The sequence below is a fragment of the Phyllostomus discolor genome, chromosome 1 (genome assembly GCF_004126475.2).
Source record: "Phyllostomus discolor isolate MPI-MPIP mPhyDis1 chromosome 1, mPhyDis1.pri.v3, whole genome shotgun sequence".
NCBI lineage: Eukaryota > Metazoa > Chordata > Mammalia > Chiroptera > Phyllostomidae > Phyllostomus > Phyllostomus discolor.
In genome coordinates this window covers 106,780,572-106,796,621 of record NC_040903.2, presented here as the reverse complement: position 1 = coordinate 106,796,621, position 16,050 = coordinate 106,780,572, and the positions used below count along the sequence as shown (strand labels likewise).

The 16,050-nt window shown below is 37.0% G+C and overlaps 1 protein-coding gene across 1 annotated transcript in view; it reads right to left on the bottom strand.

Annotated features, from left to right (window-relative positions):
• The window catches only part of CUL2 (cullin 2), a 129,229-nt gene that overhangs the window by 8,598 nt on the left and 104,581 nt on the right, over positions 1-16,050 (bottom strand). Inside the window, 3 exon segments of the mRNA XM_036027496.1 lie at positions 1,736-1,833; positions 3,493-3,695; positions 15,872-15,938. Coding sequence (XP_035883389.1) covers positions 1,736-1,833; positions 3,493-3,695; positions 15,872-15,938 — 368 coding nt within the window.

Below are 16,050 nucleotides of genomic sequence, written 5' to 3'. Positions count from 1 at the left end.
TGCTTTTGCACAGCAAAGGAAACCACAAACAAAATAAAAAGACAACCTTTGGGATGAATGGGAGAACACATTTGCTGATACATCTGATAAGGGGTTAATACCCAAAGTTTATAAGAACTTATAAAACTCAACACCAAAAAAACAAACAAGCCAATTAAAAACTGGGCAAAGAACCTGAACAGACACTTCTCCAAAGAGGACATATAGATCATCAACAGACATATGAAAAGATGCTCAATGTCACTAATAATCAGAGAAATGCAAATTGAAACCACAATGAGGTATTATCTCAGACCTGTCAGAATGCCTATCATCAGTAAATCAGCAAACAAGTGCTACTGAGGATGTGAAGAAAGGGGAATCTTTTTGCACTGTTGGTGGGAATGTAGATTGGTATAACTACTGTGGAAAGCAGTATGGAGATACCTCAAAAAATTAAAAATGGATCTACCTTTCAACACAGCTATCCCACATCTGGGAATATATCCAAAGGAACCCATAACACTAATTCGAAAGAACGTGAGAACCCCTATGTTCATGGCAACATTATTTACAATTGCCAAGATATGGAAGCAGCCCAGTGTTCATTAGTAGTTGAGGTGGATAAAACAACTATGAGATATTTATACAACGGAATACTACCTGGTTGTAAAAAAGAAGAAAATTTTATCCTTTGCGACAGTATAGATGGACCTGGAAACATTATGCTAAGTAAAATCAGCTAGAGGAAAAAGAATACCATATGATTTCACTCACATGGGTAATCTAATGAACAAACAGAACTAACAAGGAAAATGGAAACAGCCTCATAGATGGAGAGCAGGATGACAGCTGTGAGGAGTGGGGAGGGTACGGGATGGGAGGGATGAGCAAAAGGAAAAAGGACTCATGGACATGGACAACACTGCAGTAATTGCTGGGGGGTGGGGGGTTACAAGGGGACTAAATGATAATGGACAAAATACAATAAAGATTAAATTTTAAAAAGAAGGTAAAATACAACCTATATATTATAAATTATTCACTGGTCGATGGGAAAATAGAATATTGAACATTTAAGAGTTTCAAATTTTATAATAATTCATTAATGTTTGTCTCCCCAAGGGAAAGGTCCTGAAGAGGGTGTGACATCTATATAATACCTTTATATCCTGTCCCAAGTCCAAGGACAGGATGGTGCATAGATGGCAATAAGGAAATGTGAGTGATATGTACAAATTATCTGAGAACTAGCAATAATCACTGCTAAGTTAAAAGAATCACAGCACACATGCAAACTGGCTCATCTGGTAATCTGGAAACCCATTCCATGCCTCAGAGATCACAATTCAAGTTGTGATACTCCAGTGGTCAACTGCACATGAAAGTTTAAGAAGCATTTTTAACAACTGTTCTCTTGAAATGATGTGTTGTAAACTTTCCATTATTTTACAAATGAAAAATATCAGATTATATTACTATTCAAGGAAGGAATTTTTGAAAGATAGTAGAGCCATATATTTAAGAGCAATGCAACACCCTTTTCCTTAGATATATAGTACACTACTGTTATTTAAAATCTAAACTAGTGGCAGATTTTTGTTTGTAAGGTTAGTAAAAGCAAAGAATAGACCAGAAAAGATGCACCATATTATTTATTCTGATGTGCAGTTTTGTATCATTTCAATGTTACTACTTGCAAAGTACAATGTTAAATATTTCCAAAATAAATGACATAGAAAAGTACTTACCTGTGGGTGTGTCTTTCTGCATTGATGTAGTAATTTTAAATTTTGTTCTTTTACTGCTGAAGTTCATATTTAATGAAAATGAAGATTCTGCATCGATATCTTCCTATAATTAAAAATAACTCATTTATACGTGTAATACATAAAACCATTATATGAGTTGCTACAAATAGTAAGCTATGAAATAACCAAGAAAAAAACTAAATTCTCAAAATCTTAACAGTATAAAAAATTATTTAAGAGAAAAATAATGTCTTCTGTCAAACAGGTAAAAAAACAATTCTTTTTAAATTTTACACTTGATAGAATTTTAATCAGTTTAGATTAAATAAATAAGCAATTTTCTGGCCTGATTATTACATATATTACCTTTGGATAAGACAAAAAAAGTCAAGCTCACTGACTTAAACAGAATTTAACATTTTAATTTTTATGAAATACCTCCATATAATTTTTCCATCCACTCCCATTTTGTAAAACCAAACAACCAAGTTATTTCTTAAGTGTTGCAATAACAAACACCAATCATAAATAATCTAAGTATAAAGCATGCTCTTTCCAGTGGCACACAAGTATCATTTCTCCATCACCCTGGTGTGATTCTGAAACGAGTTTGATCTTTAGTTCATGTTTTATTCACTTTGCTAGAAGCAAATAGCCTTTCCTCAACTGAGAGTTTTTAACTCAATTTTTAGAATCACAACTTCTTCTATCAGGCTTAAGAAAGCCACTCATATCATATAGTGGACATTCTCTATCAGCAGGATCTAGAAGCACTTGGTGGACAGACTCTTCCTCAATAATAACCTAAGGAATTGTAAGGAACTGGCAGATTCACAATTAAAATTTAATGTGCAAACATGCAATCTGTATTTATTTTGTACATTTCTGGGCAGCAAATATAACACATTTAAAATATACATAACACTTCTAACTCTAACAATTAGGCTTAAAAATTTAAACTTTGATTTAAAAATGTTAATCTTAGGGATGTCAGCAAAATGAATTTATGAAAGAAATAAATTGTAGGCTATTAACTTTACCAAAAATAAAAATGAAATTTCATTTATAAGAATTTTTTTCTTATAGGCACAATAATTGAAGTAGGTAATTTAAACCTACATCTGTTGCTTTTTTTTTAACCATTTAACTTATGCAAGATATACTACAATAACAAAAACTTATTACTGGAAAGAAAAGTCATAAAGAAAAAGAGGAATATACTATTATTCCTCTGTTATTGGCTTGCTATTCTTGTGACAGATATTAAAAAATATGGTGGTTATCTGAGTCCTGAAATGAAAGGACATGAGAATGAGAGTATTTGGGATGAAGAATACATTTTAAACATCATACAAATGACATCAACAGGCTGTCATTTCCTACTACAGAACCATGCAGTTAAATATAAACTAAACACATGGGAAAAAAACGGGAAGTTTTAACAATAAGCTACAGTTTTCAACCTCAATTAACCAAAGTACTCCTGATGGCAATTCTTTTCCAATTTTTCAGTACACTGTCATAGTAGAGGGCAAATGAAATCAAACTATCAAGGGCACATAGGCACCAATTTAACACAGCCTTTTCTGTGACTCCTCAAATTCACAACTGTAAGGAGCTGGCAGTAATGTAACTGATTCAAGTGCTTTCCAAAGTACCAAGGGTATTAACAATTATTACCTACTTTCAATACTGTGACTATCTCATGAAAAAGCTTTCATGTTTACAATGCTTAAATTCCTTGACCTTTAAATTCCCATACCTTTTCTGAATCATGGTTAATCATTTTCACATCAAGTAATGATTTGATTGTTTTTGTCAATTCCTTTTCATTCATCTGAGTGCTGTCTTGAAGCTCTTTATAGCTGACAATTTCACTGTTGTTAAAAGCTAGAAGAACTGCCATTTGATATGTTGTAACCATGGCTACATATGGTTTGCCCAAATAGTTCATTTTAACTTCACCTATAAATAAAACAGATTTGTGACAATAAACTGATCATTCAAAGAAACATTTAAAAATTTCTTAAATAATAACTGTTTTTATTTCAGATATTTTCTCCTGAAGTAAGGACTTGTTAACTGTTGCAAAGCCATTCCACTAGCAATGTAATCATTTTGGTTGTGTAGGGTTAGGGCCATTCATTGTGAGTATAAATCACAATTACGCTATTATAACTTTACCAGCAGGGTTTAAATAATACCTTTAAATAGTCATTGGAAGGCCAACACAAATATAGGCAGAAAAAACTAGTAAGAGGAGGTGGTGATAGGAAAAGAAGCAGACAAAAAGGAGAGAATATAGGCTTGCTATTAGCAAGTGACTCATCTGCTATCTCGAGCTGGCCTATCCCAGGTAAGGGAGTCTGTCTATAATCACATAGGAAATGCTTATCCTGTAGCTCTGATTAAACTGTAATTTCTGCCAAAATTGTTAAAATAACATTTTTCTTCCCAGCAATTTTCTAGGGAAAACAGGAATGGGAGGAGAGACGGACATCTAAATTGTATTGAAACAGCTGGTAGAGTAACAGTGTGCTACAATCTACAACCACCCCCTCCTACCCCTACCCCCGCCAGAGCTATGAAATATACAACAGATTGAGGTATGCTGCTGCTCTGGCCATATCCCAAGGGAGAAAGAACATTAAAAAAAATAAAAAGCTTATTATCAACTGTATGACCAACATGTATATATCTGTAACATTCTGTAACATGTTAAAAAAAAAAGTTAATTAGTCAAAGAACTGCTTCCTAAAGCATAAGTTGTGGTATAGTGGTTCTCTCTCTCTCTCTCTCTCTCTCATCTCTCTCTCTCTCCTCTCTCACACACACACACACACACACACACACACACTCACACTCTGCATTACTTGACTATCAATGACTTATAAACTGACCCGGCATGAAATTTAGTTTTAGAGCTCTACATTTTAACTCAAGAAAGCTGTATTTCAAATGAACTTAACCCAAGAGGCTGCATTCTCCTTGTTAGTGGGAATTAGTAACTCTGATCAAGATTTGTGTTTTAATTCATTATATAATTACAGATTTTAAAGAATATAATTCTATTCAATTAATTATCACCATACAGATGCCTATTCTAACTTTCATCATACCTTGACTTATTTCAGAAATATTTTCCAAAATTTTCTGGATAGAAACAGCTTGAGGAAAAATTCCTAATCTCTGAATTTTCACGAGAAGAGGTTTAATATATTAATTAGAATATGTGATTCACACAGAGTTTAAGTAAGAATTATCACTAGGCATGTACTACTAACAATGAGTATAAAGAATACTCAACATTTAAGTTTAGAAAATGTGGTGAAGAGTAAAACACCACACACACTGCATTATATCATTTGTGTGATGACTGCTTAATCCTATGCCAGAAGTAAGTATAAAACAATGCATCAAGCACCTCCATGACTGAAGGAGACCATCAGCCAGCATGTCCCTGATGTTGTAACATGCTGCCATCGGTTTGGAAACAGAATGAGTCTTCTGTCACATCAAACAGCCTTTCACCATCACTAGAACCCAAAGAGCATGAGGAGATTGTGCAAGTAAAGGGTCAGAGTATCACTTATTAAGTACAGTCTGTAATCCTCAAAAGGGGGTAAATTAGTGAGCTTTGTATTACGCCTTTTCCTATTTTTTTTTTTCAATAATTTATCGAAATCAGAGGTACATGGACCTCTTCCCAGTTTTTTAGCATCATACTCTTATCAGGTCAGCTTGCAGATGAAAGACTGGGATCTATCAGATTACCTGTTCATTGAAAAGGGGAATGTTGGTCTTTACACTGAAGCTATCCGTTGGTCACCTTAACCAAGTGAGCAACTTTAGTGTCACTAATAGTGAGGCAATCTCATTACCTGTCCTCTGTTGTAATGTAATATGAAGAACAGAGAATAACCTAAGTAGTAGTCTTGGCAACAATATTTAATCTGAGTATAATCACACTTTTTAGACCTAATTTCCACTTCACAGAAAATATAGGGAGTAGAAAACAAACAAAACATATCACAGGTAAATACTCCAACAATACAGAATATTCTCTGAATATTCTACAAGACAACTGGCCTAGTCTTTTTTTTAAAAGACATGTCCAGAGGGTTAGAGTTGGGAAGGGGACAGAGGTTGGAGAAAGTGTTAGATAAGACAAGGATCTCAAAGGACAGTTCTAATGCTATTAATTTTTTATTGAATGATTTTTAGAGGGACAGAGGGATGGAGGGAGGGAGAGAGAGACATCAATTTGTCATTCCACTTATTTATGCACTCATTGGTTGATTCTTTTATGTGCCCTGACTGGGGACTGAACCCACAATCTTGGCGTATCTAGACAATGCTGTTATCTGGCCAGTGCCACTAAATGTTATTCTTGCCAAACATTAAAATGTAGCACAGTATTTTGCGGACCATCTGTAAACATGATGAACCTGACAGGGTCTCAATCCTATAAATGCAGCAACTCAAAGAAATCAGGTGTAATTGACCAAATAGTGTATATGAACAATGACTAAGCTTCCCTTCCATGAGACAGAGAGGTCTGGATACAAATCCCATCTCCTTTACTCCCTTCAAGTAAATAAAACTACCTTGGGACAACCACATCTTCTTGAATAGAGCTCCCTAAGTGGCAAATCTCTTCAGTTAGGTAATAAGTTTGGTGACTCCAGGTGGAACTCTTAAAAGGTCTCTATTTGTCTGGTGTGGATACTGTTGAAGCAGTCAGTGGTGGCAGCTCCTAAGGGCTTACCTGCCTAAGTCTTCACTGAATAAGAAGTCTGTTCTACAGAAGAGCTTGCTTGGTGCGGACCACTGAAACAGTGGCCTCGCTTGTCTTTGGCAGTTACGTGGAGTGGCCACCTGAACCTGTTCTGTTTAGTGCTTAAGAAGGCCAGTAGGTAGGTCGGCCTCTGTGATCACTATAATTAGTGTTTTAATCTGTTTTGGGTATAGGGTTGTCAGAAAGGTAGTTTCATTTCTGGTGCATGTTTGGTTTCCAGTTGGTTGGGCAGAAACTGTCCACAGGATGCCTGATTCAGGGCCAAACTTAGGTCTAACTCTGGAGGGTTGAGGAACGCCTATAACACAATGCAAGGCATCTTCGGGTGACAGCCTCTGCTCTGGGTGTCTAGCTCTAGAGGGTTGAGGGATGCCCGCAGGGCAATCTAGGACATCGTTGGGTGACAGTCTCTGGTCTGGTTGCATACCTACAGTTGGATTATGTTCTTTGTGTATATATTTGCATTTGCCTTGTTTGTCTGATATGTGAATGTGAGGATATTTTTCTGCTAGTCACCCTAGGATTATTACTGTCCTTCTTGGAAGCTAGGAGTAGTTCTACTGTTACTGATAGCAGGCTAGTCAGTCCAGGTTGTTTGAGGGGTTTGGAAACACCTCTTAAGAAAATGGTAAATATATTAAAGAGGACCCAAGGACTGAAAACTGAACCATCAGCCAAGACACTGCCAGTCCTTGAGGGCCTCCCAGAAGACCTCCTTGATTTCTTGTTGTCAGGTGTACCCAAACTAGGGGACCATGCCTCCCTCCCAGGAGGCCTACCTCTTCTAGCCTCCCTTTTGCTCCCCCTCCCAGCTATCAGCATCCAGATTCTTTTGGTTCCCCTAATCTGTTATAGAATGTCTTTGAAAACTTTTCCAGAACAGGAAATTAATACTGAATCCTCTACCCCTGGCTACCTGAGTCCACTACCTATCAACATACTAGTTTTTACCCAGCCCAGAGGCCACATTATGCCCCTTCAGACAGGTTTTGGGCAAGAATGGGGGAATGATCCTTTCCTGACATCAGATCTGTATACTGGAAGGGAAATACTAAGGGAGTTCAAGCTTATTCTGGAGGGGTTATTAGCTTGATTAGTGGTATACTCACCATCTATAATCCCACTGGGAAGATATTCAATCCTAATCATTCTTATCACTACTGAGGAAAAACCTACTGTACTGTTAAAAATCAAGGAAGAGGCCAATAAACAACATACCACTTAGCCTAATAGTCAGATCTGGTGGCCAGCACATGCGATAGTTCCAGTGCTAATCCTTAGTAGGACCCCAATGACCAAAGAGCCTGGGCTCCCTGTGAGTGTTATAGGAACCTATTGCTGAAGGGTATGAAGGACACCAGTTTGCTTACCTGCAAATTGGGCCAAAGTTAGAAACATTCCACAAGAGGCCCATGAAAACCCTTCAGCCTTCTTAGGAAAAAAATTTTTTTACTGCTTACGACAATACACCACAGTAGATCCCAAAGAGCCAGGGAGTGAAGCTCTCCTGAATACCCACTTCACATCCCAAGAGTACTCCAGATACCTGTAGGAAGTTATAAGAAGAGAGGTGGGAACTACCACTCCCACCTCCCAACTGGTAGAAGTGGCCTTTAGGGTTTTTAACAAAGAGATGTGACAGAAAAAAAGAAGGAAGGAAAGATGAAAAAGCAGGCTGCTTTTCCAGCTGCTGCCTTTTAGGCTTTGGGTAATTGGAGGAGGCAGAAGACCACCCTGGTAAGTAACCCCAGCCCTCACCATGAGACCAAGCAAAGATGTCCCACAAAGCTATACTCAGTGTGTATACTGCAAACAAAAGGGTCACTGGGAGAAAGAATGCCCCAAACATCCTCAGGGAAGAAAGGAGGGAAGCTCTTAATTCTTTGCAATTACCTCAGAGTGAAGATGAAGACTGAAAGCTCCCCTTTGGTTCCAAAAGGTAACATTTCAATCTCCCATGAGGAGCCCTTGGTTAATTTGAATAAAGAAGGGAAAGAATTTGAATTTCTATTCAACTCTGGAGCTACTTACTCTGTTCTTACTACCTGGAAAGGCCCCTCTCTAAGAAGGAATGTAATATTAAAGAGTGTCAGGACAACACAAAGAAATTCTTTGAGCCTCTGACATGTGACACAGGGTCAAAACAGCTGTCACACTCTGTCCTCAATGTACCTGAGTGTCGAGTTCCCCTTAGGAAAGGGACCTACTAAATAAATTGGGGGCTACCATACATTTAACCAAGAAAAAGTTGAACTACCGATTCCCAAGGATAAAGGAATAGACTTTATGGCCCTTCTCCACTGGGTCTTGAAAGACTAGCAACCTATGCCCACAGAGATTCTCACCAGGTTAATCCAGCTATTTGGGCAGAAGGAGAAGTTGAAGGGCAAAGAATGTCCTACCTGTTAAGAGTCGTATTCAAAACAGCAGACCCCTGGCGCAAAGTTAAACAATACCCCTTGAAACTTGAGGCAAAACAGGAATCGCCCCATCCTAAAAGCACTTCTGAAACAGGGACTCATTCAGCTTTGTCAGTCACTCTGTTAACACTCCCATCCTTCCCGTTAAGAAACTGGGGGCAGGAGGATATAGATTTGTACAAGACTTCAGGGCTGTGAATGAAGTATATTAATTATACTCTACCTGCTGTTCCTAATCCTTATACCCTGTTGGCCAACCCCCCAGGATCTAGCAAATACTATCCAGTTCTAGATTTAAAAGATGCTTCTTTTGCATTCCCTTGGACTATGAGTCCCAGAAGATTTTGCATTTGAATAGGAAGATCCTGACACCCATCAGAAGTCCCAGTACTGCAGGACTGAATTACTAAAAGGTTTCACAAACTCCCCAACATTTCTTTAGGAAGGCCCTTGTGAAAGACCTCCAGATTGAAAATGGGACTATTCTACAACATGTAGATGACATTCTAATTGCTGGCTCTGGTAAAGAAACTTAAGACAGAAACACTATTCTGACCTTAACCATCTAGCAGAAAGGGGATACAAAGTACCCTAGAAAAAGTCCAGACATTCAAACCAAAAGGTGAGTACTTGGGTTTTCTTATTTTCCAAGGACAGAGAAGCCTACCTGCAGAGTAAAAGGCAGTAATAGCCAGTCTAGCTCTACCATGGAACTTGAGGCAGTTGAAAGGTTTTTTTTGGAATGACAAGACTTTGTAGGACCTAGATACCTAATTTCTAGATACCTAATTTTGGTCTTACAGTTAAGACACTCTATGATAAATTGAAAGGAGAAGAAAATATTCCCTAGGAATAGGACAAAGAGCACCATAATGCTTTTGAAAATACAGGAAGCTCCTGCCTTGGGCTTGCCTGATTTGGCAAAGCCTTGTGAATCGTCAGTGCAGGAGACTCAAGGAACTGTAGCACAAGGGTGGCTGACTAGCCTGAGGGCAGTGGCTGCAAGGTGCATCCAAAGAGAAAGACGCCAAAGAGAAAAGTTAACAATGGAACAGCTCTAACTACATGGACCTCACACCAGGTAGTCACAGTTCTTGAAAACAAGGAAAATAACTGGTTACACAGGAGGCCAGGTTGTTGGACAATCCTAACATCACTATAAAAAGTTGTCACACCCTCAATCCTACTATTTTACTGCCAACCTCCTTCAAAGAACCAGATCTTAACTATGCTGAAATATTCATATAAGGTCACTTCTACTAGAATACAATATACATTAGCCAACTCAGAAGAAATATGGTGTATAGATGGGTGTAGCTTTATAACCAGTACAAGTGAGAAGGGCAGGATATGCAATGGTATCCCTTGTTCAACACCACTGAAGCAGAGGCTCTTCCCCCTGGGACTTCTGCTCAAAAAGCTACTTATGCATTGACCCAGACCCTGAATGAGGAGGAAACAAACCCTCACAAATATGCCCACTCCACACACACAGGTCTACCTGGAAGGGGCCGGAATTGTTAATGGCTGCAAGCAAAGAGGTAAATTAGGACCCCTGATTCTAAGATTACTAAGGCCAATACAAAGGCTAAAAAATTGCAGTGGTACACCACAGTGGCCATCAGAGAGGAGACTTGGGGCTGGTAAAAGGTCATAGCCTTGCAGATTCCATAGGGAAAATAACAGCTCTAAGCAAAACAGTAATGCAGCTGGCCCTCTTTCCCCAGCTTGACCCTAATCACAACACCCCTGTGTGTACAAGAAATGATCTAAAAACTGCCAGGAATGAAGCTTTAGGAGACTCCTGTGTCCAAGTGGTGGCTGACACATGAACACTAAAAGACACTTGTTCCTCAAGGGCTAGCTTGGAAAACAGTAAAAGAAGCCCATGATTCCACACATTATGGGAAGGAATGGTTACTTTGGGTGACAGTGACCCAGGACATGAAAAGAATCATTAATAGTGTATGGCTAGCCTGAGTACAATGCACAAAGAATCATGCATGTACTAGTTCTCTGGTACCACCTTTGAGTCAGGGAGTCCTGGCCTGGGAATGCTGCCGGAAAGGAGTAGAGGTGGACATTACAGTAATGCCCTGTGTTCCTGGAGGATTCAAATACTTATTAGTGTTAGTAAACACATTTACTAGATGGGTTGAAGCATTCCCAGGACAAACTGAAAGGCGCAATGAAGTTGTAAAAGCCAGCTTAAGGGAAATGTATGTTTGGATCCCATGGGACATTTCAGAGTGACAATGGTCCAGCTTTCACAGTGGCCATAATTAAAGGGAGTAGTACAGGCTCTCCAAATTAGGTGGGTCTTAACATTCTTTGTGGAGACCACAGTCTTCAGAAGAAACAGAATGATTTAATCAGATTGCTCACAAAGACCCTAGCCAAACTGTGCCAAGAAACTCATTTAGACCTGGCTTGAATTATTACCAATTGCCTTGACTCAGATCAGGGTAACACCTAAAGGAATGTTTAAATAAGAACTTTTAACTTATGTATTGTAGGCCCTTCTTGGGCTCCTCTCAAATTTTAGGATGCCCAGACTCATTTATAGAACAGGCTGTTACACCATATTATCCAAGTAGGTAAGGTAACTGAAAACTTAAATGTATATGCTAAACTGTTTTACTCACACCATCAAATACTAAGCTATGCCTGTATGATCCAGGGACCTGGGTATATAAAAACCTGAAAATCAGGATCCCCACAAGGCCAACTTAACCCAAAATGGACAGGTCCTTGTTCTGTGTTATTAACAACTCATTATTCTCTGAATTACAAGATATAACTTGCTGGATACATCACTCTGTACTGAAGCCATCTCTACCACTCAGTGAGAATAAGCAATAAGATCCACGGTTCTCCTGTGAACCATCTGACCTCAAGCTGCTCTTCAAAAGAAATAGTAACTATCACACACTTCTCTTCTCAGGAATCCCAGAATATAGGGGGCCCTAAGACTTTCATAGGTGTGAATTTCAGTCCTCTAACTCAAAGATGTACTCAGTCTATGTTCAGCAGGAAGCAGTTACAGAAGTATGACCCTCGTCCCTATTCCCTCAAAAGACGAGTGAAAAATCTCAGGGGAACAGATAGAACAGGGTCTCAAGGTTTGGTAGTTCTGAATGTTATTCTTGCTACATGTCAGACTGTAGCACAGTGTTTGCAAACCAGCTGTAAACATGATGAGCCTGACAGGAACTAAACTGGATGAAAGTAATCAGTAAGTAACTGACAATAGTGTATATAAGTAATGACTGTGCCTGGCTTCCCAGAGAGTGAGCTTTGGATATGAATCCTGTCTTCTCTACTTGCTGCAAGTAAATAAAACTGCCTTGCAACAACCATATCTCATTCCTGAATAGAGCTCCCCAAGTGATGAACCACTTGTGCTCGGTAACATAAGGAAGAGGGAAGACACCAAAGCCAAATGCAATTAGCAATATTTGATTACATTAATAACAGCCATCAAAGTAACTGGAAACAATCAGGAAAATTTGAACATGGACTGGACATCAGATAATATTAAAACCCCTTGCCATTTTAGCTGCTGAAATATTTGAAATCACTAAAAGAAGAATTTAGTCACTGATACAATCACTTTTAAGATATGTGCAACAATACAGCGTGACCTTCATTTTGTGAGACTTGCCAGATTTCATCTTGGTAGCAAATATTAACTACTGACACATATAATGATTTACAGTTCAGTATGTGCTAATATGAGCTAATCATATATATTATCTGTGTATTATCTACATGTCTATATATTATGCAATGAAGTGTTATCTCCCCAGAGTTCATCTTTCCTCAACTTATCTTTCCACAACTGACCAGGGCTTCTTGTAACTTCTTGCTCTGCCACAACTGAAACTTACTTATAACCAGACAGTGGAACAGTTTCCAGGTTCTCTTACTGGCCTTCATCAAGTTGTTCTCTCATAATAATTCTATCCAATGTCCTAGTCATAAATTCAATGGGATTTTCATCTTTCTCTCAGTAACTGTTACATCTGATATTGTAGATCAATGATTTTCAATGGGTGTGTGGCAAGAATTTTTAAAAAACATTCAATACCTGGCTATTTAGTTAGGAGCAATGACCTCCTTTCCTTTAGATTATCAAATAAAAAATGACAGCCAACACGATAATAGCTATCAGGTATGAATTAATCAAAATTATACCTATTTTTTTGGTCAGATCAGCAAAAAATATATTTTTGCATGCTACAGAATTTTAGTAATTAAATTATATGTGCCATGAGATGAAAAACATCGAAAATAGCTGCTGTAGATTGCTTAATTCTTATAAATATTTACCTCTGTTGGTCATACACTCTCAATACTCTTCTATGTTTGTTTTGGCTAAGTCATATTCATCCTTGAAAATCAAGATTAGATGTTATCTACCCATTATCTATTTGCCACCACCATTCTGTGTGATATCTAATACCCTGGGCTTGCCTCTCCATTACAACATTCAAAACATCGCATTATAAGTATTTACTTGTCTGTCCACCAAATAAATGTGAGCTTTTTGAGGGCTGAGTATCTGAATACTTTGTTTTAGAAGTACTTGGAACACAGAAGATTTTCTCTGACTTGATCAATGAAATTTACAAAGATAAAAGATGAAGAAACAGGCTCAGAGAAGTTAAGTAACTTGCTCAAGGTTACAAAGCCAGAAGGCTAATACTTAACACTCCATCTTCTGATTCTGAATGCCTTCAAATACCATTTTATACTCCATTTTCAACAATTTGTGGAGGCTCTCAGCTTATAACATAAAAATACCTGGGAATGTGGAAATGGACTACTAGAGAGGAATTGTGATTATTTGTCTAAGTACAAAATATAGTAGTTCTCAAGAAACATAACTCTGAATAAATCAGGCCAAGATCAGAGCCAATGTTTTAGGCACTCCAGAACAAGTATCTTACAAAAAAATCATCACCCAAGGACATGCTTATTGCTTTTAGAGAGGGGGAAGGGAGGAGGGGGAGAGAGGGAGAGAAACATAAATGTGAGAAAGAAATGATCAGTTGCCTTCTCACATATGCCCCTGAATGGAGACAGAACCCGCATCTCAGGAATGTGCCCTGACTGGGAATCAAACCTGTGACCCTTCAGTCCATGGGACGATGGTCCAACAACTGAGCCACACTGGCCAGGGCCACAACAAGTATATTATATATGGATGGTTTTTGAGAACCTTTTGTTTAGTGCAGGTGTTTTAGTCTATTTACAAAACAAAAGCAAACTTTACCCAATGGTTTCAGTGACTCAGAACAAGAAATGAATTTACAAGGTTAATTAATATCTCTTTCCAAAGCAAGAAACTATTTGTCTTTAATTAAGATACAAATACAAAACACTAAAACTAGATAAAAGACCTCCAAAAATATGGTTATTATGGACCTGCCTGGGAATTTAGTATAGACTTAAAAAACAGAAAAAGAATATTGTTTTCTTTCCTACTTAGATATTATTGGTAACAATTGTCAGGCCAAATTCCAACTGCAAAAACTATGTACATACTTTTTCCTTTCTTTCTGTATACAACTAGTTGCCAAACACCAAAAACGTACATTTCTCATTAAAATTACTTTAGGAGACAAGTTGATTATTGCTAAGGTAAAGAGAATAAGCGAGAGTTTAAATTTCCCAAGATAGATATGAAGGGGAAGTAGAAGTAAATTAAATTCAAGTATGTTAAAATATATTTGCTTTTTTAGTTATCTGAAATACTGGTCTAGTCATTATATCCTTAAAATCAATTATATCTACTAAATGGGAGTAGAAAATATTCACGACAGATGTAAAATTAAAGTCCAATGACATTAAAATATCAATAAACATTTCTATTTCACAAACTATTGAAAAAATTAAATTGCCCGAGTTATTCAATAAAGATAAACTTGTATAAACATACACTACTATGTACTAATTATTTGACCTAATATTACTAACATAAGGAGAGATCACATTCCAAATGTCAATTAGTCAAATAAATGGCACTTAAGAGAAATTACTTTCGTGAAATTTTTCTTAAGTGAATAAATAGAAAGATTCCTAGTAAAGTTTATGGCAATTGATTAGATTTTCTTCTGCCATTTCTAAGAGACACTTTCCCATACCATTTCTAAGACATATTAACATATATACCTTTTCCTTCTTATACAAAGGGAAAGTTAATTTACTGCATTTTTCAAAGTGTAAGTACAGAATATATGAGTCACTGCTTTAGCTAACATCTTCGGGCAACTTAGAGCACATAGTCTACAATCATTCAGGTTTTACCCCTACTTAAGATAATAAAGATTATTATTACTGTTAATTAATAATAATAATAATTAACAGCAACCCCCACTGTTCCAGAAAGAAGCAAAGGAAATTATTAGATTCTAAATTTTTTAAAATTGGAAACTGCTGGAAATTAAGTGGGACATTCTGGAAAAAGCATTTACTACTGCAGTTCACTAACAGTGCCACAAATAAAAACCAAATGCTTATGTCTTCTTATGATGCTATAACAGTTTATAAAATTTTCAAGAATATATGTCATATTTAGAGAGAACAGGCTTTTTAGAGTATTTGACTCATCAAGTCTGGGTTTCTAAATAAAATCCTAATATCTATAACAAGTGGTTTGTTACAGAAATGTAATAAACCATTATAAAATTCATAAAAACTTAAAATAAGCAGCATAACTATAAAATACTATTAGAAAGTGCTGTACTTCAATTTCATTATTAGTTGCTGTCATGGTAACCAAAAAGAAAGGTAGAGGGGAAAAGGTTAAAAGACATTAGAAAAAAAACTACAATTAGGCTCTAGGAATTTTTCTAAATTATTAACATAATCATAGCAGGTAAGTTTTGTTATACTAGATATAGTTAAGTTCATTTTACCTGTGCAGAGATAATGTAACCATGTAAGTTTCCTTCCACTGAAATGCTGGCTGTAAAATAATTCAAACTGTAAAAAATTAAAAAAAATCAAGTTATTTTCAGCTACTATAATATAACTTACTTGGTTATTAATACACTAAGAAGTTAAAAAATGTTCATGTTATTTTAAAAGACATTAT